Raw genomic sequence first — 26,004 nt, 5'->3', positions numbered from 1 at the left:
AGCTTGAGCTAGACCAACTCATTACATCCCAGACTCAAGAAGACCTGGAAGAAAAAGTGGATGTGCAGCCCACACCTGAAGTTGAAACTTCACTGCTACCTCCTCCATTGCAGAGCACAGCAGCTGATATGAGGCATAAGATCATGGAGAAACTAGCTACAGTCAATCCTCAAGACCGATTACCAAGGCTCAGTGGAGAAGTACCATCAAAGATAAATCGTTAGAAGATGCCAACCTAGAGCCCTCATGATACATCCTACTACCACCATACATACTCTCAAACCAATGAATGGTTATGCTCACAGGGCCTCTGTAATCCTGGAGATGCTGGCTACACGATCAAGAAGAAAACAGTGTAACCACCCTGAAGAGAGTGGAGGTGAGGATTAAGATCAAGGCGACTCGGAATAGAAGTTAGTTCAGCTGGTGGAACACAGAAGGGTGTAGATGTAAGTGAATGACTCGGCTACTAAATTAAATATCAAGGACTGAACCCATCTGAAGCCGTAGAGACTGCTAAACAAAGGTCTCACAGCACTAGCTACCAGCTATAAGGAGATATCATCTAGAGAAGCAGATGGCCAAAAAGTAAATGCCCTGTTCTCCAAGAACCATCCAAGGTGTACTCCCAACTGCAGTGCAACAACACAATAACAGCAGAGCCACCAGCAGCAGAAACTGAACAGTACTGGAGACCATTGGGAGAAAGAGAAGACTCACCACCAGTGCAAAGTGGCTGCAGGATCCTGAGAACAGAGCACAGCAATCCTCCGGAACAGAAACCAGTCACCATCACATGTAAAGAGAGACATCCAGCAGCGGTCAAGAACATAAGAGCTGGACAGCCCTGGACCAGACATGATCCACACCTACTGGCTAAAGAACTACACAGTGCTATGAACACTACAGACACAGATGAATCAGCGCTAGCTAGCAGGGGCCCCCCAAACTGGCTACACAAGGAAGCAGTGCTGATCATAGAAAACCCTGCAAGGGAACAGAACCCGCCAATAACCTGCCTCCTGACACAGGAAAGTCCTATCAGGCATCATAGCTGCCAAGCCTACAGGACACTATGGCCAGTACATGAGCACAGCTCAGAAGGCATTGGGAACAAAGCAGTATGCTCAATAGAGCAGTCGCCAACCCTCAAGGCCAGACAGACCAATTCTGAGCACAGCCTGGATTGACTACAGGAAAGCCTATGACTCAATGCCGCACACGTGGATCTGGTGAATGTCTGGCGGCTATTATCAAAGTCAACAGGACACTAAGGGCCTTCCTCAAAACTCAATGGGACTAGGAAACAAACATTAGAGTCAACTCAAGCAGCTGCACAAGTGGCCATCAAGTGTGGCATATACCAAGGTGAGTGGGGCACTGTCCCGCTGCTGTTCGATAGGCTAACCCCCTCAGCCAGATAATCACAAGGACTGGATACGGGTAGGTTCAGGAGTGGAACTCCATCAGCCACCTCCTCTACATGGTGACATCAAAGCTGTATGCTAAGAATGAACGAGACATCGACTCGCTAACCACTCGACGCGGATCTAAGTGAGGATATCGGATGTCATTCGGACGGAAAAGTGTGGCCGGATGGTCGTGAAGAGAGGGAAGGTTAGTCAAAGACTGATGGGGTGGAAACTACCAGCGGCCACATAGCAGACCATACAAACCAGCTTACAAGTACCTTGTGGCGTCCACAGTCACATGGAAACCACGATGAGGAGTCAAGGAAACGCAAAATAAGTACACCAAAGGATAAGACAGGTCCTGAAGAGCCAGCTCAGTGGGAAGAACAAGATCCACACCTCAACGGATACGCCCTGTCGGTCATCAGATACCCTGCTGTATTAGTGAGGCTGCCAAAGGAGGACATGGAGGCTGCCGATGTGAAAACCCGGAAGCTCCGCACCAATGCACGAGGTTTCCACCCCAAGTCCAACACCAGAGACTGTATACCACACGGAAAGAAGGCGGCGGGGCTTGATAGAGCGTCAAAGCCACTGTCCTGGACGAAACCGGAACATCCAGGATAATAAGTAGTAGGCCCCCAAAGATGAGCTGCTGGAGAGAATGCCTGGGCAGCACAGACATGGGAGGAAACCAAATGAGAAGAGTGCCATGGCAAGCAAGACCCTGCATGGGATGTACCATCGGTAGATAGCTGAGTGCCTGACATTGGGGAATCCTACCAGTGACTGGAAAGGTGGACTAAAGACAGCAATGTGAGGCATGCATCATAGCAGCACCTGAAACAGACTTGGCACCAGATCCATTTGAGCTGGGGTCTACCAACGAGAGGACCAAGGTGCAGACTGTGCAGAGAGGCCTCAGAGACAGTCCAACACATAGTGGCAGGAGTAAGATGCAGGCAGGAACGCCTACACTGAACGGCACAACCAAGTGGCTGGCATTTGTTACAGAACTCTGCACAGCGTATGGCTAGACCCTCCCAGACCAGATGGGAGATTCCACAGAAGGTTGTGTGGAGAATAGCAGGGCAGATTCGTGGGACTCCAGATCCAGACGGACAGGCAGGTACTGGCCAATACCACCAGACATTCGTGGTAATAGAAAGGACCAGAAGACAGCGGTGTGATTAGATTATAGCAGTGCCAAGTGACAGCAATCATCGAGGAAGAAGGAATATGAGAAGCTGGAGAAGTACAGCGGGCTGAAAGAGGAACTAGAGAGGATGGGTGGAAAGTGAAGGCCACAAGTGGTCCCAGTGGTGTAGGACGCTCCGGGCGCTGACTTCCTAGCTGGTGTGAGTGGCTCCAACAGATCCCAGGAACAACATCAGACTACTCTGTCCAGAAGGGTGCAGTGCTAGGAACAGCTAAGATATTGCGCAGAACCCTCAAACTCCCAGGCCTCTGGTAGAGGACCCGAGGTTGAGGAAGACACATACCACCCATAGGGGTGAGAGGGGAATTTTTTTTTTTTTTATATATATATATACACACACACACACATATATATTTGCTGACAATGCTTTCCCTTATTACTTCACTGTGTTGAAATCTCTTTCCTCCACAAACAGCTTCCATTTCCCTGTGGATTTTCTCCACTTTCTCTTTTGTGGACATGCTGCTGTCAAACCCACACTGTAACCATTATCCCCACATCCAAGAAGAAAGGACATGTCTACATGGGGAAATTGATCAGAATAGCTATTTTGGAATAAACTGGCTCCTCATCCCAGTCCTAGCCTCTTTGTCCAGCAAGTCCTAGCACCTCCATCTCTAGTCCCTGTTCTAGATTCCCCCCACTTACAGTCCAAGTCTCCTTGCCTAGCCATTCCTGGTTCCCAACACAACCCTCTAGACTCTTTGCCCCCAGTTTTCTTGCCCAGCCCATTCCAGTTCCCTGCTGGCTCCTCATCTGATCTGTCTTTGTCACACACATCCCAAGACTCTATCCATCTTCCTGATGTTCCCCATCCCCACTGGATTCCAGTCCACGTCTCTTTGCCCAGCCAACCCCAGTTGTGTGTGTGTCTCTCTCTCTCTCTCTCTCTCTCTCACACACACACCAGACATTTGTCAGACCAGTCTCCCCTCCCTACCACTACCTCATGTTCCCTACCTATTGGTTCCTAGCCCCTAATATCCTTGCCCAGCCAGTGACAGTCTTGCCCCGGAAAACCATGAGTCTCATTTTCCTCCTCACACTCCAACAGCCTCTGGTCTTGGTCTGACCACCCCTAGGTTCCTTCTCAGAATCTACTCCCCCCAACCTTGTTGCATTCCAGTCAGGCAGCTTTGTCCTCCAGCAGGGCAGCACTGAGAGCACAGGAGAGCATTTGCTCTCAGTTCCAGTGCCCAGCCCTGGCCCTCTGCAGCCCAGGCCTGCAATTGCAGGCAAAGTCTTGCTCAGTCCTAGGCTGGAGCATGTGCACTACAGACAGAGACTTCAGTGACTTTACCAGTTAAACTCTAAGCAATGTCCACTGAGCATGTGTTAACTGCGATTTTTCAAAAGTTTATAACTTGGCCAAAATTGAGCAGATTTTCACAGGGATGACAAAAGGAGCATCTCTGACACAAAGACCACCTCCCTGCCAAATTTAAAATCCCTGAGCAAAGTATGGGGCTGCTACAGCTTCTCAAAGAAAATGTCATCATAATTTAACATACACAAAACAATGAATTTTTCCCCAGCCTCATTCTCAGAAACAGCTGAACCGTTTTAGCTTAATTTTCCAATAATATTCAGCTTGACGAAGCCATCAAGCAAGGAAAATTTCATCTGAAACAGTTAAAGTTTGGCAATGTTATAAGCAATTGAAAACAAGATCTTATAATGGGACATTTTGGGGAAATTCAGTATTAGGTAGCGCTACTAGCCCTGCCTATAATATGTGGGAATGGAAACTAAATTGGCTGTCAACATATTGTTTCATTAGGTTTTAAAAACTAATCTCTTACATCCTGTGTGTCCCCATCCGTAAACACTGCAGGTGGTCCTCTCTGGAATGGTACATCCAGAAATGGGCAGTCTGATTAGATCCACAAAATTATTGAATACTGCAGCTCTGCAAAGAGAAAACAAAGAGTAGATATAATGGATCTTATATAATATTTTAAACTGCTTTAAAAATATGATCTATGATAGCTCACAGTAATAATTAAAAATTGTGCCAAATTTTCTGCTTTATTTTTCTTCTCATGAAAATCTGGGAGTTCCTTTTAATTACTTTTTGAATTGCAGATGTTATTTCTCAAGCAGCTTTCCTGTAGTGCTGTTACTGCTTTTATTCTGTTTAATTTGAGTTTTCTGTACAAAGATAAACAATGAAGGCATAAAGAGAATACCCTTAATTTGAATAAACATTTATGATAATATGACGGTACATATGAAGGGTCATACGTACAAAAGGAGCTCACTTACAATCTAGTGTTTATTTTATTCTATAAATTAAAACCACACACCATTCTATTTAATGAGACCTTATTATTACAAAGAAAAATACACATAGGGCATGATTTTTCAGAAATGGCATTTGTTTTTAGAAGGTGAACATGCATTTTTAACACATGTCCAAGCATTTGGGCTCCGTTTTGATGGAGTGCTCATTAACTTGAGAATCGAACTACATGCACAAAACGGACTCTCTGGTGGCTGCTGTTCCACACCAGTTATGAGGGCTACTGGATCAACATAAAGAGAGATCTGTGAGCCCACTCTTGGGTAGGGTGACCAGACTTCCTGATTTTATAGGGACAGTCCTGATATTCGGGGTCTTTGTCTTAGATAGACACCTATTACCCCCACTCCCAATTTTTCACAGTTGCTATCTGATCACCTTACTCTTAGTCATCCCAACTGTGGCCTTTTATGCCAGACTTCATGGGACCAGTGTAGAAGCTGTTTCTTTAGTACATAGTGAGTGCACAGATACCACTTTTCAGCTAGTCTGCTAGCAGATACCAGATTAACCCCTAAACAGAGACCTTGTAGTGGACATAAGAATGACAGGTCAATTCCACCAGCAATGAATTGCTGATAGAAATATAATCTAGCTACTATCCTTTGCATCAGCAAAAACTCAGGATGGCTAAAAAATCAAGTATATACTGTGAAGAATATTAGACCAATCCCCAAAACAAAAAAACAAAGATTAGCAACTAATCACAAAGTTATAAATTATATCACTGTGAGTAGAGTCGGTGAACATTTGTGTCAATGTTTTTCAATGAAAAATGGCTTTTCCATGCACATACACTCCTAAAAAAAATCCACAAAGTTTTGTTTTCATCAACATTTTTCCTTTTTTGAAGGGGGAGTTGTTTCCTATTTTTTTTTTCATTTTATTTGGATGGGGAAAATCCTATTCTTTTTCTCTTTTACTTTAACACACTCTTTCCCAGTGGGGTGGTCGGAAGTTAAAAATTGTAAAGATTTTCTTATTTCTCCTCCCAAAAGGATTATTTTTGTTTAAAATAAATGATAAATTTCAAACAAGCAGAAAACACTGTTTCTTTTGAATTTTTTCATGACCTATGCTCACTTTTTCCTTTTTATGACCAGCTGTAAATGTGAGTTTGTTTAATCTATATGGACATAATGCGTATTGCTACTATTTAGGTCAGAGCCTATAGTTCTTTCTTAGGCAAAACACCCATCAACCAGAGATCCTGGAGTTAGCAATATTAAGAACTAACCTGGCAAGTTTCAATAATACCAAATCAGACCCTTCAGGTCCATACACCAACTGGGAGATATTCAGAACTTGTTTATGTTTCTCTTCTCTTCCTTTGATATTATGAACTCCAAGCCAGGCTTCATAGTCTTTCAAATCTTTGTACCTGAATGAGGCAAATTTGGTGTGACACGTTGGCATTTTCCTTGGTCTTGTCTCAACACATCTTTTTGGTACAGTAACATTCACATATACATTGAACACAAAACTTTTCCAAAAAATTCATCATGTTCAGATATAGTGTTTTGGTTTGGAAAAAAAGGCAAGCCACAAAGTTCACATCCAGTTCTAAAGTTTTCCAAAATCCCAAAGCATTTTGGTTAGTGTCCATCTCCGCTATTCCTGTATTCTCTTTTTTTTTTTGCATTTTATATCAATTCCACCAACTGTAAGATTGCGTTATTTCACTTTGCAAGTACGGCAGCATGATAGAGAATGTGTTAACTGGTTATTAAAATTGTGGCATCTAAGACAATAACTACTGAAATATTATTTTTAAAAGTGGAAGTGATCCTGTAGCAGTTTACCCATCTTTTATCCACTTCTATATTAGGAACATTTATGATAAAAATATGCAGTTCATTTCCACATATATTCCTGGCAGGCCTCTTAGTCTATTCTCTTTAAAAAATTATTTAGTTTTTATTTGCACAATGAAACTGTACTTCCTGATTTCAGCCAGTACCTAAAGGGGATGAACTGAAAGTTTGTTCTGTTTGTATTTCCAAGACACAATAAGAAAGCTCCAGAAATTTCATGACCTCTCAGAATTCTTGTGAATATTCAGATATTATGGAGAAATGATGGCTAAGTAGTAAGACCTGGATGTACAAAAGAAGTTAGTTGTAGTAATGCTGAGCATCACAGCACCTACCTTTTAGGTGCCTAGAAAATCACTGCAATTCACTAAGCCTGAGTTAGGCACCTTGGCTCCTATTCAATGAATGACAGGCTCCTTCCATTGATTCACAGAAACCAGTATGCTAGGCAGGGTGTCACCTAAACTAGCCAATGGGAGATGTGACCAAAGGTGAGTGTCAAGCCCCACCAACTCATAGAGATAGGCATTTAAGTCCAGGCTGCAGGGAAGCAACTAGGTCTGCTAGCAATTCTCAGCTGTGAATCCTCTCTTGGAGTTAGGCATCTTATGCCATTTTAGCAAGCTGTGGAAAAGGAGGGAGGAAAAAGAGGAGAGGAACACACTCATAACTTCAGCCAACTCATGAGGATAGTCTCCTGGGATGTGGGAGGCTCCCAGTTGAAGTCTCCCTCCACCTGAGGGGGAGAAGAGATTTGAATTGGGATCTATCACTTCTCCAGTGAGTGCTCTAACCACTGGGCTGTGTGACATTTGGATACAGGGCTCCTTCAGTCTCTCCTGGTGAAGCTGTTGCACTCTGGGTCAATAATTAGTCACAGAGGGACTTGATCCTGGGTCACTCATATCCTATGTAATGCTCTAACCATCAGCCTATAAGGGCTTATCTACATTACCAGCTGGATTGACAGGCAGCGATCGATCCAGCAGGGGTCGATTTATTGCATCCAGTCTAGACGTGATAAATAGACCGCCGAGCGCTTTCCCGTCAACTCCAGTACTCCACCAGGCACATGCACAGGTACATGCACAGTCAACGGGAGAGTGTCAGCCATCGACTTACCACAGTGAAGACACCACAGTAAGTACATCTAAGTATGTTGACTTCAGCTATGTTATTCATGTAGATGAAGTTGCATAACATACATTGATCCCCACCCCACCCCAGTGTAGACCAGACCTAAGTTATTGTCATGCATGTTCTCTCTCTCCCATCCCCCATCCAATGACTCAATGGGTTCAAACTCTGTCACACAAGTGTTTCCCCTCAATTTCTTGTTTCCATTCTTTTAAGGGTTTGGATGGATGAAATGTGCCACTACCTGTAATTTTTTTCCCCTAATAATATCAAAACTTTCAGATTCTCAGTGAACTGAACCTTTGAACTTCCTGAGATTTGCCCAGGTTTGTGTTATACTCTAGCCCAGTGCTTCTCAAAGTCAGGCCGCCGCTTGTGCAGGGAAAGCCCCTGGCGGTCTGGGCCAGTTTGTTTCCCTGCCGCGTCGGCCAGTTCAGCCAGTTGTGGCTTCCACTGGCTGCGGTTTGCTGCTCCAGGCCAATGGGGGCTGCGGGAAGCAGTGCAGACTGAGGGATGTGCTGGCCGTCCTTCCCGCAGCCTCCATTGGCCTGTAGTGGTGAACCGCGGCCAGTGGGAGCCGCGATTGGCTGAACCTGCAGACGTGGCAGGTAAACAAATTGGCCCGAACCACCAGGGGCTTTCCCTACACAGGCAGTGGACTGGCTTTGAGAAGCACTGCTCTAGCCAATTCCCAGCATTAACATGAAATTAAATTTTATAAAGAGGCAATTGTCTAATCATCACACTTGACAGAGATGGTCATACTTCATATTTGTCTATAAAATGTCCAGTGCTTTTTTGGAGCAATGATAATGATAATAAATGAATACCAAGGTTCCATAAAGACACTCATTATCAAGAGAGAAGGACTGAAGATAAAGCAAGAGAGAAGACTGCAGGGTTTAAAGGGAAGATGCATGGTGCCACAGCCTTGAAAGAAAGAAAATACATTTCAACAATGAAAATCTACAAATTACTTTACCGAGAAGGAAAACATTGTCTTGCTGTTAGAACCCAGTTTTCCTTTACCAAAGTACCTCCGCAGATATGTTTATTCCTGAAAGAAAAAAAGCAGGGGGGAAAATTGTAGGATTTGGTTTCTACGAAGCCAAAACTTCTAGCACCACTTCTAAGGCAACCGTTCAGTTACATAATCATACTATTTAACTACATGTAGTGCCATTAAAAGGTAGATTGACAACCCCAGAAAATGAAGATTTCCCTGTACAGTGCAGTTGTATCATGGATAATACCGTAGCAATATAGGCTTCCTTCAGACTGCCCGACCAACCTGACTATCTCTAGAGATGAGAGGGAAGTTCATTTCTCTGTTCATTCATTTTTTGGCCTCAGTGCTGAGACTAAAATAAGGGAGCCAAATGTAAAATTGTGATGTGGCTGTCTGTCTGGTAGGAACTGGACTGAAATTACCAGCTCATTTCACACAGGCCCCTAAACTGCCACCAGATGGTAACAACATTTGGTCATTGCTCAACTAGATCATATTCCAAGTATTGACCTAAAGGTGGAAAGTTCCTATTTGATTACCAATCCCTTGGGTTATCCAGTCCCTGCATACTTCAGCTGGAAACAATCTGCAATGTGTGATGACCTGTGTGAGATTATAGAAATTGCGGCATACTATATCATGTAAAATTAAAGGGATTAAATATGACAGATATTCCATGAATAAAGAAGAGAATTTGGAATGCAGATTAATTAGTTTGCTTCTTTCTACTTCCAAAATAGTTATATTTATTTACTGCCGCTCTTTGGAAGGAGAGTCTGACACATCAGTACTCTGGGAAAAGCTTAACTTCTCACATTTTATAAATTCAAATTGTATAGATGTTCAAAGCTTTAGCAAGAACTACTGGAATGAGCCCAAATTCATGTATACTTATTCTATGTTGCAGTTCGAAGATAGCAGACTAACACAGATGTTTGCCTTCTACTTCTTTTTGAACTGTATTTCGGCTGGGGAACAACAAGTCGGGTTGTTTTTAAAAAAGATTCTGTCCAGATTCCTTGAAACTACATCAGAAGTAAGGGTACATATAACCTTTTTGTCAGTGTCACTTGGCCAGATTGACATCATCTCATTTAGACGTTGTGACTGGTACATACGCAGTGCCATACACAGAGGTCAAAATTCTGCTCTAACAGTGGCACAAATCCAGAGTAATTTCTCTGCAGATGAAGTTACTCCAGATTTACTTAAGTGTAATCAGTAACAAAATTAGTCTGTTAGTCTATAAGGTGCCATAGGATTCTTTGCTGCTTTTACAGTAACAGAATCTGGCCTAGATCTCAGGATGCTCTGGGTAATTAATTTTCTTTACATTTTAGAGATGGGCCTTAGCTGCAAAATCTGGACCCAAATCTAGGTTTCAAGCACCCCAAAATATAAAGAGCTTCAACTCCAAGTTTGAGTTTGCCCATTTTAACACTTTCTAATGTTTTCAAAACTAGGATTAGGAGACTGATTTGATTTTGAAACTCTCGTTTCCTCTACTCCCTCCCTCCCCCAAAAAAAGTTCTAGAGTGATCTGAGGTTTTGGTTCAGACCTTTAAATTGAATTTGTTTCTAACAATACAACAGTTGAATAATAAATAATATTCTTATTCACCACCAAAGTATTTTTCAGTCATAATTTTGTTCCTTGTGAATTTTGCTCATCTTCCCTACTACCAAACAAATGAAAAGCTTTTCAGAATTCACCTTTCAGTAAAAAAACCCATAATATTTTAAATGTCTCTGGTCAATCCCCCAGCCACTGGTCATTCTGTCTCTCTTGAGGATATATTGTGGTATGGCCTGGGACACAGTGTCCAAAAACACATTCCAATTGGCCAGTGGCTGGGTCTTTTCAATTATGTCACCTATGCAGCGACCCCTGACAATGCACAAATGAAGCTTCATCATCAAAAACCCCACAGAACAAAGCCGCTATGTCCATTATGGGTATGGGATAGAGAAAAGTTAAAAGGGGAAGGAGAACAAAGACAGGGCCACCAGAGAGGTAGCAGTGGCAGGTGGACAGAGGGAAGCACTGATGGCTAATATATCTGAGATGACAGCCTATTCTTTCAAAATGCCTTTTCTGCAGCAGTTTGTGGCCTGCAAGCTACATTTAATCTACCTGCCAGAGTAAAAGCTAAACTGGGAGTTGCTTTTGGTTACCAAATATTAAAGGGGAGAATCAAGACACCTGCTATCGTAGGCAGATAGAAGATAGCTTTGGAAAGGGTCAGAAATGTACATATATGATAAGGTTTGGGCACCTGTGGTTTAAGAGAAAAGCCATGCCCACTCCTTCCTTTCCTTTCCTCAAGTCATATAACAAACCTCCTTTTCCTTCTTTGCTTGCATGTGCTGAACACACTTGTCTGGTTCAACATAGCACATATGCACCTGCCCTGCTTTGTCAGTCATCCAGCTGAAGTCAATGCTTCACATGTTAAGCATGCACTTAAGTGTTTTGCTGGATCACACCAGCCTTGCAGGATCAATCCCTCAGCCAGCTGGTCAGCAGCTTATTGAAGAGGACGAAAGCACTGTTTTTTTGTTAAACCAACCAGGACCTTGAGACAGACCCTGGAAATATTATAAATGAGAATTATTTGTATTTTGGCTGTGCCGAGGAACTTCTGTCATGAAATACGACCTTCCTGTGCTAAGTGCTGTACAAATGCAGAACAAAAAGGTGATGCAACATTCCTGTTATTCAGGGAACATGGTCACCATAGAACAGTTTGATTATCCAAAATTAGCTTTTTTAATAGAAAGTGAGTTGGAGATGGATGGGGGTGGAAGGGAGTACAAAGGGCTCAAATATTCCACAGCTCTTTAAAGAACGGCCAATACAGCTTTCAAAATAGAACAAAAATATACATCAATTGGAAAAGTCAAACAAATGGGTTAGGAACTACATTTGTGGAGGAGCAGAATAATGAGTTTAAGGAACATTCATTTTTGTATGTTGGTAGTTCTTCATATGGTACCAAACGGAGAATATGAGATAAAATATTATAGTAACTGTATCAAATAAGATCTTGCATAATGTAATCTACATTTCCAGCTGTTTATATTAGGATCTTGTTTTACAGGGAGAAAAGGGATTCCCTTATTGCCCATAGTTATTTTTCATACATATTGCATTTCAATTGCATATAACGACATGAACAGATAACTTTAAAATTTGACACTGGTGTAAATCCTGCATGTCAGCTTAAATCTTAATGTACTGCTGTTAAGTTGCAGAAGGCAACATGCAACTCAATTTTCTTACAAGAGTCACTGAAACAAACATTTTAATGCTAGATGTGATGCCAATGATATAAATGGAGCTACAGTAGCTAATCTGGAAAGCAGAAGGTTATGCACGTTTTATAAAGAGCAGTTCTTATACATAGGACAGAAATAATGAGCTTATAACCAGTTCATTGACATGAAGGATACAGACTTGCATTCAACAGTTGTTCCAGCGTATTTCTACTTTGCTTATTCAGTGTTTAACCACAATCTACATGTGTCTTTACTGAGGTCTTTATTTTAATGTAACCTCAAACCTATATTTTTTAAAGTAGGGTCATCTTTCTGTGCAAAATGATAGTTACCTGTAGACCAAACTAACCATCCATCCTTCGTTAGTTTGTGTTGGGATTCCATTTACAACTCTCAAATGTTTGGTTGAGGCACAAGAAATGACAGTATCTGAAAGCAGGTCCAGAGATTATATTTTACTAAAAACAGTGGTAGGAAATCTGTACAGTTGCACATAAGGACCACAGAAAGGTCAATTTTTAACAAACAGATTTTTTTTCTCTCAGAGCTACTAAAAGCATTCAAAATTACATCAATTGGAGTGACCCTAGGCCATCAAATATTTAAACAGGCTGTTGTCATAAAAATGTTTAAACAGTTTTATTGTTGAGATTCATGTAATTATATAGTTAATACTGAAAACTAGCACCATACCTCACCATCTGGAAGGATGAGTTTAAAAATTTATGTCACAGAACACCATAAAGTTATCAGCTCGCCAAGGAATTTTAAGTTTTTCTTTTGTAAATCTCATTTTCTTAAGCCTATAAGTAATTTGCTTTCTTTAGCTGATGTTTTGGCATGCCAGTTAGAAAGGATTGGCCAGTTGTAAAGAACTTATTCCTTTACCTCATACATATACACAGAAACACTCAAAAGAAAGTGGAAATACCATAATGGGACATATAATATATAAGTAAAATTACTTACGGTCTATATTGGTTGCAGTAGGAGTTGTATCACTTTCACCTAGCAGACACACAAGACGTCCATAACAGTGAAAAATAAAATAAAGTCTAAAATTAAGAGGAGTCATAACAGAAAAATAAATGCTACGTTGCTGATTTTAATAACTCACAAAGATTAAGGCTTAAATGAGTTTTGGAAAAGGCCACAAAGGCATAGAGGCGAGGAAGGGAGTAGAATTTCATTTCAGATTTTTTTTTAGCAACATTAAAAAATGTTTATTTCACATTTTTCCTCTTGGCTGAATTCTGGATACATCTGAACTACACGGACATTTACCAATGCGTGCATCTGGTTTCACATAAGCATTGGCCAATACTAATAAATAAGGCTGGTGTTACGAAAAGGAGTTACTTGTCCAAATCCAACTGACTGTCCAAGGAAGTTGGGTTTCTCGCTCTAACCCTTTGGAAAATATAAATCTTATTTATATATTGATATTAGGGAAAATGTATCTGAAGCCAAATTTGTTATCTGAATATCAACTCTATAATCCAGTTATTTTTTAAACTGCTTAAGCTTTGCTCAAATTAGGAGAACTCTGGGTTTGAATCCAGAAATCGCACTGCCAGTAGTGACCAAAAATAATTACCATTGCCACATGGCCCACCAGTGCTTGCTGTAAATAATCCAAGAGTACAGGTAATAAAATTTAAAGCTGAATAGGTATGACATTTGTTCAATTATTTCTTTTCCTCTAAACTGACAAAACAAAACACTTTTTACACAGTTTCTTTACTTTCAATAGATATAACATCACCTGAATCAGAGGATCTCCTTCTAAGGGCTGATCTACACCTAAAACTTAGGTTAATCAAACTGTATCACGTGAGGTGTAAAAAATTCACACCCTTGAGAGAGAGTTGAGTCAACCTACGCCCCAGTAGATACCACTAGCTCAATGGAAGAATTCTTCCATCAACCTACCTACTGCCTCTCAAGGGGATGGACCTACACAAAGCCCTGGCTGGGATGATTTAATTGGGAATTAGTCCTGCTTTGAGTAGGGGGTTGGACTAGATGACCTCCTGAGGTCCCTTCCAACACTGATATTCTATGATTCTACTACAGCAATGGAGAAACCCCTTCCTTTGCTGTAGCAAGTATCTAAACTACAAGCTGTGTGGCTGCAGCGATGTAGCCATACTGCTGTAGCGCTTGTATTGTAGACATAGTCTGAGCATGTGTAGTGTTAGGGTCTCAAAAAATGCTGCCAATTGCTCTTATGAATTAGTGTGATTTTATTCCTAAATCCTAGAGAGCATAGGAACACATTTCTGCCTTAACCCAAGAGCCTATTTTACTGTTTAAATGTTCTCCCAGGTTATGAAGCATTTCCAGTTTTAAGATACAAACTGAAGATAAACATCTTTCAAACTTAAATATGAATTCCATATTTCTCAATATGAGCTTCCCCCTGCCCCCGCCCAAGTGATGTGTCCAAGGTCACATGGGAAGTCTGTGGCAGACAGAAAAGGGAATTGAACCTGGATCTCATGAGTTCCACGATAATACCCTAGCCCCTGAATCATCATTCCTCCTCTCCTTGCTTTATTATCTCCAGTAATCCTGTAGCGGGCAGGATTCCTTCATCTGATACAGCCCTTTTGGCCTGCTGTGGCAGCATAAATGAGCCTCAGAGCCAGTCACGGGAGAATCTCCCTGGCAAAGGCTTTGCAGAAGGCATTTCCTCCCTATTGCCCCCAAGTAATACACAAATTATTCATGATAAGAGTTTAAGTTTTGTAGTGTCACATGTTAACAGCCAGAACATAGACAAATGTACATGAAAACAAGATAGCCAACATTATATAGCTGACAGTAATTCCCAGGTTGCAAGGAATCTTCAGTGCTTACATCGAGAAACTGGGCAGTAGTCCCAGGGAATGAGAGGATTGCTTGTGTAGCACCAGGGACCATGAGCATCATCATCTGGATTGCGGCAGTAGTTTTTCTTCAGTTTGCTAATATCTGGTTCCCTGAATACTGGTATGTGCCTACAGAAGAAAACATGCTACCAATAAGTATGTTACTATGAACGTTCATTCCTAATTTTAAATGAATTCACATTGATTATATTCAAGCATAAGGACTGCAGGGAGGGCTGAAGATTTGCTTTGTGGTTGCTTCAAGGCATGTCCGGAAAATTAATTTCCTCAGCTTGATCTGAAGAAACGTAGCACAAAGCTCCGTATTCAGGCTGTGTGCTCAATGGGAGGCTTTGAGCCATATTAAAGAGCAAATCCTAGTTCCTTTCAATTAAGTGGGGGTGGTTGGTGAATCAGGATTCCACGTTCCACACCAGAGAGCAGAGAGAGGCCTAAGAATCCACCCACGTGCTTTAAAGACTCAGCTTGTAGTGTTTTCAGACTATGCATGAACACACGCGAACAAGTGCATAACAACAGGACTTCTGTTCCATCTAAACTGTAGAGATTTTCTACATATGCTGATGACAGTGGGATAAGACAATCAAAGCAGACAGTTTATAGGTCCCAATTAGAATAGACATATTTGTACATTCAGATCATGACAAATCCCTTCAATATAATTGGTTAATAATAGCAGTCAACACAAGTGTATAGCAATTCACTTATTGTACAGTAAGAAATAACCAGACAGTGACTACACAAACCAAACACACAGCACAAATCAGAGAGCAGTGAACTGCATTACTGAGGTAGAACAGTTTCATTAGGGGCCTGTAGTTGCATGGCATCCCTGCATACTGAATGGCTGAAACAGTTCCATTTGTGATTAATCTGGTGAGGAGGGTGTGGTAACTTTAAGGCATCTGCACTTTCTGCTATGGGAGTTATTTAGAGCCCCTTTCTTAGGGAACTGAATTGGTGCTCAGAATACAGTTGAATTATGGACAGCCCAGAGAGCTTATTCTTGCTTAGAACCTTTCTTGGGTTTGTGGCAAATTGCCAGTACTGTTATGCTGGGTCTCACGCTTTTTCTTCTTTGGAGAAGGTTCAGGGCACCATTGCTTGCCTCTGAATTGGTATTTAACTGCCCCACTAGTGTCCTTGAGGAGGGGAGTGGAGAGGGAGGGACCTGGGCCCATCCTCTTCTCCAGGTCCCAACACAGGGGCCCTGAGGTTTGTGGTAAACCACTTGAACTGGCGGTTCCTTCCCCTGGGGTACTTCCCTCTCCTGCCCTTCAGCTTGTGAAGGGGCTTCTTGCCCTCCTTCTACACAAGCCAGGTGCCCCTTACCTAGGGTCTCTTTTGGATTTCTGATCCACCGCAGCACTCCTCCAAACTTTCCTTTTGTCTCTCTTCAAAACTGTTCTCTTCTCCAACTCCTTCAAACTGTTCTCTGCTCCAACCAAACCTTCCTGCTCCAACTCCCACACTGTCTGACTGAAGCAGGGGTTTTTATCACATGACTGGCTTCCAGTGCTCTAACTGGCTTCAGGTGCTTTAGTTAATCTATAGCAAACCTTCCTCCCCTTGCAGGGAATAAGACTCCCTGCTAACACTCTCCTGCTGCCCTCTGGCCATGCAGTATCTATTGGGTGTCTGGGAAGTGGGCGGGCGGCCACTGCTAAAGGATCCCCCCGCAGCCTAAGGGGAGGTCCCACAGGACCTCAGAACCCCACTGATTGCGGGGGACAACTAATAAAAGAACAGGGACAGGAGTGAGGTCAAAGGGTCATAAGAAGGGAGCCTGACGGGGACACCGAGCAGAGAACCCTGGACAGCGCCCACTGCTCCTCGAAGGCGTCAAGGGAGCCAGTGGACGCCGCCCAGAGGAACTCTGCCAGGATACGTGAACGGACCATGGATCGGAAACAAGCCCCACAGTCACCGGAGTCTCCGTCGGCCAACCTCCTGTCCCTGGTTGTGTAGATGGCCGTTTTAGCCAGGGCGAGGAGGAGGTTGACTAGGAGATCCCGCGACTTCGTGGGGCCACGGATAGGGAGCATGTAGAGAAGGAGGTGAGGGGAAAAGTGCAGCCAGAAACGTAAGAGGATACTGGTGAGGAGCCGGTATAGGGGCTTCAACCTGGCGCACTCTAAGTAGATGTGCGCCAGGGTCTCCTTAACCCCGCAGAAGGGGCAGGTGTCTGGGACAGGGGTAAACTGCACCAAGTACACGCCCATGCTCATAGCCCCATGGAGGAGCCGCCAACTGATATCCCCGGTGAGCGTCGGGACCAGGATGGAGTATAGGCTGGCCCACCGGGGCTCCTCACCCTCCAGAGGTGGCAGGGGCCATGCAGTATCACAGGTTGTTTATTCATTTTCATCTTAAAACCAAATTGAAACTATGTCTATTAAACTGAGTTGTCTTTTCCACCACCAATCATCTTGGTTTCCCATTGAAGTAAATGGGACTTGAGGATGCTCAGCAGGGAGCACTCAGCAACTCACAGTACATCATTTGTAGGGAGCAACTATGCTACATTCCCTACCCTCCTCTCCCACAACTTTAAAGAGTAGAGATGGGAAAATCCCTAGCATTGAGTGTACTAGTTATGAGATCCCAAAGTCTGTAATTACTGGCAAGCCTGAACAAAGACACATTCTACAACATACTTAAATTTTGAAGGAAATTATGCTGGGAACTCCAGGGGATATTTTGAAGTGTTTGCATAAGACAATGAGGTGCCAAATGGAGGTGGTGTTTGTGCAGGACTGATTGCGCATTCTCTTTATGTCTTGTAGCTACACACCTCCTTAAGTCATCAATATTCTTGTCCCACATGGAGCAAGTTAGCCCAGATCTTGTCTTAGACAAATTCCCCATGTAATTCTTGCCATTCCCACGATAGCAATCTGGAAAAAGAATATTGAAAAAAAGAAATGTTGAAGGAACTTGTGCAATAATGAAAGGAAAGTTGTTCTTTTACAGCAAGCATCCAAATAATTAAAGATAATCAAGTTCTATATTTAGCAGACACTATACAAGATAAAGCAAACATAACCAAAACCAGAAAACAAATTAATGAGAGAAAGTGAACCTTTCTGAAATTATATGATATATCTCCTTCTTGAGGCCTAAGGTCTTAACTATAGTATGTAATAACTTACTTTTACTGTGTCTTTCTTTGATAAACTGGAAGCTTTTCAGTTTAAATATAATTTGCTTACAGTTAACTTAACAGAGTCATTGTAAATTATTCTACTTCTAAAAGCTGCCAGGATATAGTGTGCTCTTTTTAAAAAAGTCCAGATGTCCTCAACAGAATTGAGAACAAAACTTCTGAACGCATTAAGGAGAGGTTCTGGATTTTGGCAGCAATAGATAACACTGGAGCTTTTCCTGTTCTCTGGCATGGCCAAGGAGTAGCACACCTTCAACTAAAATACAGTTTAAAAACATGCCTTGATAATGAAGCATAAAGTATGTTTATTTCATGATGTGCTGTCACCAAACATTTATGTGTAAAATAATTTGAAATGGTTAATAGTACAAGACTTCATGTATAAAATGACTGATTTAAATGGTAAATATTTTAATTCCAAACAGATTCTCCAAAACATACTATTTTTTTTAACAAACAAAAAAAGGAGGCAAAATTTAATCCTTGTTAATACAAAAATATGCCAAGCTGCTTATCCCACCAAAAATCTTAATGGGATGCTAAGATAAATGGAATACAACTGAAATATTTTCTTATGAATTATACTAAAATAGGGTCAAAGCCTGAGCATGCTCTACAAGATGCTGAATGTAGTCAACTCCCATTGATAACAATGCATCTTGCAGGTTCAAATTCACATATAGAAGAGATCTAATAGGAAAATATCTACAGACAATTTATGTAATATTAAAAGTTCAGATTAGAATGCTTTCTGATTTTGTTTAAAATTCACAACTATTTGGGGTAGGTTGCATGTTATTGTCTAAGTTCATTTCCCAGTAGTCAGGAATCCACATTAAAACAAACAAATAACCATACATCACATCTGGTAGCCTTGTCGGCAATTTCAGCAGAGAGATCAAGACATAGCTAGGCTTGGACAATGATCTAGAGATGGTCTCTCTATCGCAAGGAGAAAACACAATGATCCAGATCTTAGTTGGTGTAAAATGGAACAGTTCCTTGCTTTCAGTGGAGCTGTACTGATTTATATCAGCAGAGGATCTGATGCAATAGCCACCAGGTTGGAGAACACTTTCACTGTTGCTTCCTTTGCCTGACTAGAGGGACTAGACCAGATTCAGATCTCATTTACACCACTATAAATCCAGTGAAATTCAAATGAAGCCAGTGAAGTTGCTCTAGATTGCATAGGTGTAACTGAGATCAGAATTTGGTATTCCAGTGTCCAAGGAAGTCAATCTGGCACCTTGAACTTAAAATATTTTATCTCCTTTGTATCAATTACCTTGTTCACTTGACACCTCACACTTAGGTATTTGGGAGCAATAACCAATCCGAATGTTTGGGTCAGTAGTAAAACACCAAGGTGACTCCGATCCATCTGGATTTCGGCAGTAGTTCTCTCTTAAATCCCTATAAAAATAAATATGCTATTTTATATTAGGCATAACCTAAAACTGCTGTGTTCTAATTGCTTTTCTATTACAAGTTAACAATAAGAGAGGCTCCTTGAGGTCTGTATGCTATTGATCAGTATTTAGTGCAGAGAGATTTAGGTGAGACAATAAGAAAACAGGGACTAATAAAGTAAGGCAATTGTAACTGGAGTATGGTTATAGGGGAATCATCTCTAGTAGATCTATATTTTGACTAGCTATAGGATTTCACTTTAAGTACAATAATATTTGAAATATAGTATATTTCCATATGGGAACTTCCATCATTTTTTTCAAAGCTTTCTCTGATTACAAAATTCTTGCATGGCATCAGATGCACCTGAAACCTATTAAAAGTATTTAAAAAAAAATACAAACCATACCATAGCATTAAAGTTCTCAGTACTTTGAATGTCTCTGTAGAATGTACAGAAATGGTGTCCTGTAGTTTTTCATTGATTTAATTAGGAAACTGAATCTTAGTACATGAAAAAATTGTGTTGAAATCTTATACAGGTGTTACCTTTTGAATAGGAATCTAATCACAAGGGAGTCTCTCTTTAAAAATCTCTCACAGCTTGAATTAAATAGTCAAACTTCTCAAATGTAAGTTTTATTCTCTAGTCTCTTGAAAGCTGTTCTCACGTTCTTTGCAATTTCACATTCCACAGTATTTTCCCATCTGCAACAGTCACTGATAACTTACAGTATAATAAATAGGCCTGATCCTGTAACCCTTATTCACATGGGTTTTCCTCAGTCACACAAGCAGTTCCATTGACTTGATGAGGGCTACTAGCATGATTAATAACTACTCATATGAGTAAGGCCTGCATATCAGCGCATTATTGTTTTCAGGGTGAACTGTTACAGGGCTACTTTTTTACAAGAGATTGAGGAAACTGTACATTGAGCCTAATCTTACAATAGTAGTGACTCAGACAAAATGCCAAAGACTCAATTGTATTTTGGCTGAGAAAACACTGCAGGAATGGCCTCACAGATTGTCTTTTAGGTGGGCTCAGGAAGGTCCTGCTTAAACAGCTATGAGATTTATACAGAAGATTCAGGACCAATAGCAATTCTATTCCCCCACTGAGGTCAACAGGAATACAAAAGGTTAACATATGAGTGATTTTAATCCAATACTCTTGCCCAAGGAGAAAATGCTTTTAGCTTTGCACCTATATCCGAGTTACTCCAACTATTGTTCATTTTACTGATAACTCTCTAAAGGATATAACACACATTAAAGAACCCTGACAATGCTCCAGGTCAATGAAGGGACCGATGCAGCAAATATAAGCGTCTTGCCCAAAACCACAGAGCAAGTGCTTTTGAGATCGAAGGTTAGAACTCGGGCTGGAATCTCTTCCACTTAAGTCTTGTGCTCAGGCCAGTGTAATTAAATTTAGACAAGGTGATGAAAATACATGCTAGAAATGTAATCATTAATGAGAGGAAAACAGAACAGACAAGAGGACAAAATAAAAAAGCTCCATAAAATATTATAAATGTCAAGTATCCACAGTGAGATTGTTTAGCTAAAACGGCAGGAAAAAAACCACTAAAACTAAGTTACGTCTGCATATCAAAACTACAGATAAACAATTGTCTCCTTCCAAGAAACAGTGATGGCTTATTAATGGGATTTAGGCCACAGTACTGTAAACACACATGTACCTAACTCTGAAGTCAAATCAGTCTAGTCATGTGGTCAAAATTAAGCTCATTGGTGTTTTTAGGATAAGGGTCTTCAGTGTGTAAAAACAAAGGCAGCATTGAACCAATTTATCTGTGACCCATAATAACCCATAATTTTTGTTTCAAAGAGTAAGGATTATTTATAGCACACTCTTGCAATATTCACATAGTTTCCAATGTCAGAGGCAACAATGAACATGTCAGCATGCAGAGTAATGATGATAATGACGACGATATTAAAAAAGTAACAACCTTTCTTTGAATAACCACTGGCAACACAAATGTCTAAATTGCAGGAACTGATCTCTGCCCTGTAATCTGTGACACCTGCACACGCTACTCACTTGCACTTGAAGTTTTCGGGAGTGATGTTGTGCTGGTGAGGAAACTGGGAATCCCAGTGCTGACACTGGACTCCACTCCATATGGTGTTCATGGTACCTCGGTAGCCCTCACCTTGCCCCTTGATGCACTCTGTCGTTTCTACGGCAGCATCAGTGATGTTCACAATGCTCTGAGCTGTCAATGGAGAGAAAAAGAGCTGTTTTCTTTTCCTAAGAGCGAGTCTGGTGTGAGTGTACTGCAGTTCAGCCTCTATAGCTACTCAAATTCAGAGCCTCTGATGACACGGTCAGTGATGATTGAGTCTGGCAACTCAAACAATTAATTGTTCCTTTCAACTTTTACAAGACCAATGAGATTCTCTGCAGCTGCAGAAACTCACGTTAGCACATTTGCTTTCAGAATTAGGGCATAAAATGTCTGAAATATATAAGAGTTCCTACGTAAATCTTGCTGCATAGAGAGATACTAGGTTGTTTCTACAGCAGTTAGTGTCAGAGTGATATTCTTAGTTATTATAATCCCAATCCTGAAAGTATTTACATGCATTCTTAATTTCACGCAACTGAGTAGCCCCAATGAGACGTCCCACATGTTAAAGTGAAGCATATGCATAAATGTTTGCAGGATTCAGACCCTAATGTAGTTGGTTTTTTTCCAAACGCTCAAAATATCAATGATGGATTAGTGAGCAGTACGTACTTAAAAAGCAATACAGCTTATTATTAGCTAATGTCCTAATGCTTCTTTAAGCTACTCATTTTTATGCTTCATAAAGTTAAGAAAAAGGAGTGTCCTATCTTCTGGAAACCTGAGATCCGAATTCTCTAGAGAGAGATAAATATTTTCAAGACTAACAAATGCATCAGACTCAAGATCTTTCACAGATGTCAATATGATCTGCATTAATCCTAGTCTGGGCTGTTTTGAACTAAATTCAGACAAACAGTGGCTTCACAAATGAGTCATTTCAAACGCTTGAAAGCCTCTTTTTATTTCCTATACTTGAAAAGTTGATGGGAAAGATGTAGCACAAAATTTATTAAGTGATGCAAAACTAAACACACTACGGTGATGTCAGTGTCTTCCAAACGCCCCCAAAACCCACTTTTAAATAATTATTCAAGAATCATTTTGTAAATGTTGCTAATTGGTATTTGTTCATAGTCTGGTGAGTAATTTTACAAGTTAATTTACCAGCTATAGTTTTCAACTGTAAATATGTTAATAAACAGTCTCTAAATTATTTTTCTGTGTTCCAGCAATTAGAATAATATAGATATGTTCTATTGATAATGTCGTTCATTCTTAGTAAATCAGTAATTCCAGCCAGCTCCACTAATTTGCAAAGGGAATGGATCTCAGGAAAACAAAATGTTATAACATAGCATTTCTGTACGACTTATTTTCAAATTCCTCATTTTAAAGATCCTATTAACGTCAGTCAATAATGTCAAGATGCACAGTGGTACTATATGTATCTGTCTGTGCTAGAACTCTAAATTTCTCTTTTATTCATCTGTTGGCTGCTTTTACCTCTGCTTCATAGTCAGATTAATTGCCTGTCTCCCCTTCCCAAGGCAGTCCATCTGCACAAGTTGCCCCTCTGCACTGAAGTTATGATTTCCAAGCTCATTCCAAAGCCAAAAGGCCATAGTGATGTCCCTTGCATTCCTAGGTTTCTGCAAGATGGTAAATGCATCCTCTAGAGTGGATTCACTAAAGAGAGTAGCTGTTCTTTAGTTTTCCATTGTTAAAAATATTTTTACTGATTTTATAAATAAAGCAAGGGAGAAGAACTGGCTCTTGGAAAAGCACCTAAGAAGGACCAGTGGTGGGCAGGGTTAGCAGAGGCTTGGAGAGCTCTAGGCTGACAATTGCCAGACTGGGGCCCTATCACAAAGGCGCAGAGAAGGTGCTGGGGCTTTGGGGAAGGGGTCCAGGAAAGTAGGCAGTGGAGGAGAGTTGAAGGAGGGCAGTAAGTGGCCACCCCTTTTCTCCCCACTTGCCAGTGATGAGTGGCTAAGCCAGACTGCCATTTGCCCTTGGAGGAAGGGGCTAGACCGAGGACTGCAGTGACTTACTGAGGCAAGAGATAGAACCAGAAAGTGCCGGTCTAATAACCATCTCTGCCACTTTGGGCAAGTCACTTAACCTCTCTGCATCTTGGTTTCACCCTTTACAATGTCATATAATAATATCACATGACAGGGCTGTTGTGATAATTAATTAGCCGAGCTGAGTTAATTATTCACAATGAACAATTTATCCACTGAATTTATCCTTCCCCCCTCCTTTAGAATAATTGCAAATAGACTGCAAGTTCCTCAGACTTATTCATTCTTTGAACTGATTTAATTATATTATTCCTCAACGTTTATTCTGTGTACTAATCATAAACTGAGCTGAGTGTATTTGGAACTTGATATCCATAAACTGAGCTGTGTCCTTTAATTCCAATTAGTCAAGTAAGTCACAAAGTATTATTCTGTTCCCTGAGTGGATGAGAAGGCACTTCTGATACCAATATGTAAGCCTCCAAATTTAAAATTTGGCTTCTGGAAATTCTCGAGGATGCAACTTTAAAATGCATTTTCCATGAACATTTGCAAAAGGCAAAATACAAAAGGCATATGAATATGGCCAAAAAAAAATCTAAATGATTATTTCTTTTTTTACACTATCCCATCCACCCAACTCTATCAGGTCCCAGTCCTGCAAAAAGTCCTGCATGGATTGCTTTTCAGGATCAGGTCTTAGTCCCTGATCCAGCAAACCATTTATGCACATTTAAATTTAATCGCATGACTAGTCTCATTGAGTTCCATAGGAACAATCATGTGCTTAAAGTTACACATGCTTAAGTGTTTGGCAGGATCAGGGCCTTAATTAGTAAAAAGATAGAACTGACTTCAAAGGGAGTATGATTCTGTGGTATGTTTTTACATTTTTATAAAAAGTGCTATGCGTTATATATTAACACTGTCCTATGAAGTTTTGTAATTGTTAGCAGAAATAATTTTGTCATTTGTCATTTTTTGGAACTTGAATGAAACTATTTCTTACAATTTGAGGACCAAAAGGAACCCCATTAATTTTATCACTGACTAATGCAAAAAGCTGTGACAGATTCTCCCACATCCCTTCTATGCCTCTACACTTTCACCATCACACCCCAAACACGAAAATGCAAAAATACCAATTTTTCATAAAACTGTTTCTCTTTTGATATCTTTAAATGAACTACTTATTAAAGGAAGCCCTTGCGCAGAAAAAACAAAACCCATATAAAATTTTGGGAGAAAGGACAAGCGTACAATCTGGAGCTCTGCATGGCAAACTGAGGATGATCTTCTCGATCCCACTCCTCACAACAATACTAAGGTAGGAAAAGAGCAGTCAACACTAACATTTGTTCCTTCCCTGGATAATTTCACAGTAAAGAAATGAGTATAGAGGAGACATAAGAGTATAGAGATAATTCGCAATGAACCCACAGAGCCAAATTCTGCTCTCAATGATACAGTGCAACACTCGTTCGAGTCAATGGGATTACCAGGGTGTAAATGGGGGAATAATTTGTCCCTGTTTTTTAAAGACAAGCAGGTTTGTGCCTAATACAGTAGAGGAACTGTTCTAAAACAATTCTGTCATAATAAAATGTGACCAGTGTAATGCTCCAAAGTTCAGTGAGAAGCTGGGGGGATCTGTTGAGCAGGTGCTGCTTGTGCACAGTAAAGCTGCCCCAAAAGAGCCTTAACTCATGCCCTGCATTATTATTGAATTTGAAATTCTAGGCTATACCACAGCTCAGGTCACTTTCCTCCCCTATATTTTGAACATTGGCTCTTCAACCTCTTCTATGTGCTCGGTAGCTTTATTATGATATACAGCACAGCAGAGATAAAAATACCTGCTTTATAGCATTGGTGTGGAAGAATCATGTAGTGCCAATTTTAATCTACATTGCCTGAGGGATAACAAAGGAATAAATTAGAGTTGAACCTCCAAAAAACCCACAGAGGGTCATATCTTGGCACATGCCACAGCCTGAATATGAACACCAACAATTAGCTTAGTCTGGAATTCAGATACACATTTCAGAGTTCCCCTCATCTCTACAATGAGCTGAAAAGCTTTGAATCCAAAATCCCTTTATATTTAGTGTGTTCAAAATTCAGATAGGGATCCAAATTTTGACCCTGAATCTCATCTTTAGATTAAACAGAACTCCTACATATCATATTGAAAAGTATGCTAGAAGTAGAGAGATGGAGTCTTTATAAA

The 26,004-nt window shown here is 40.9% G+C and overlaps 1 protein-coding gene across 1 annotated transcript in view; it reads right to left on the bottom strand.

Annotated features, from left to right (window-relative positions):
- The window catches only part of HGF (hepatocyte growth factor), a 70,069-nt gene that overhangs the window by 5,575 nt on the left and 38,490 nt on the right, over positions 1-26,004 (bottom strand). Inside the window, exons 8-16 of the mRNA XM_032799662.2 lie at positions 21,720-21,894; positions 19,521-19,648; positions 17,861-17,963; positions 15,035-15,174; positions 13,142-13,180; positions 12,505-12,601; positions 8,867-8,941; positions 6,171-6,314; positions 4,434-4,540 (exon numbers count right to left, since the gene is read on the bottom strand). Of these exons, the coding sequence (XP_032655553.1) occupies positions 4,434-4,540; positions 6,171-6,314; positions 8,867-8,941; positions 12,505-12,601; positions 13,142-13,180; positions 15,035-15,174; positions 17,861-17,963; positions 19,521-19,648; positions 21,720-21,894 (1,008 nt within the window). The remainder of the gene's footprint in view (positions 1-4,433; positions 4,541-6,170; positions 6,315-8,866; positions 8,942-12,504; positions 12,602-13,141; positions 13,181-15,034; positions 15,175-17,860; positions 17,964-19,520; positions 19,649-21,719; positions 21,895-26,004) is intronic.

This window comes from Chelonoidis abingdonii, chromosome 1, assembly GCF_003597395.2.
Source record: "Chelonoidis abingdonii isolate Lonesome George chromosome 1, CheloAbing_2.0, whole genome shotgun sequence".
Taxonomy (NCBI): Eukaryota; Metazoa; Chordata; order Testudines; family Testudinidae; genus Chelonoidis; species Chelonoidis abingdonii.
The sequence above is the reverse complement of the archived record's forward strand: the minus strand, read 5'-3'. Positions and strand labels throughout refer to the sequence as shown.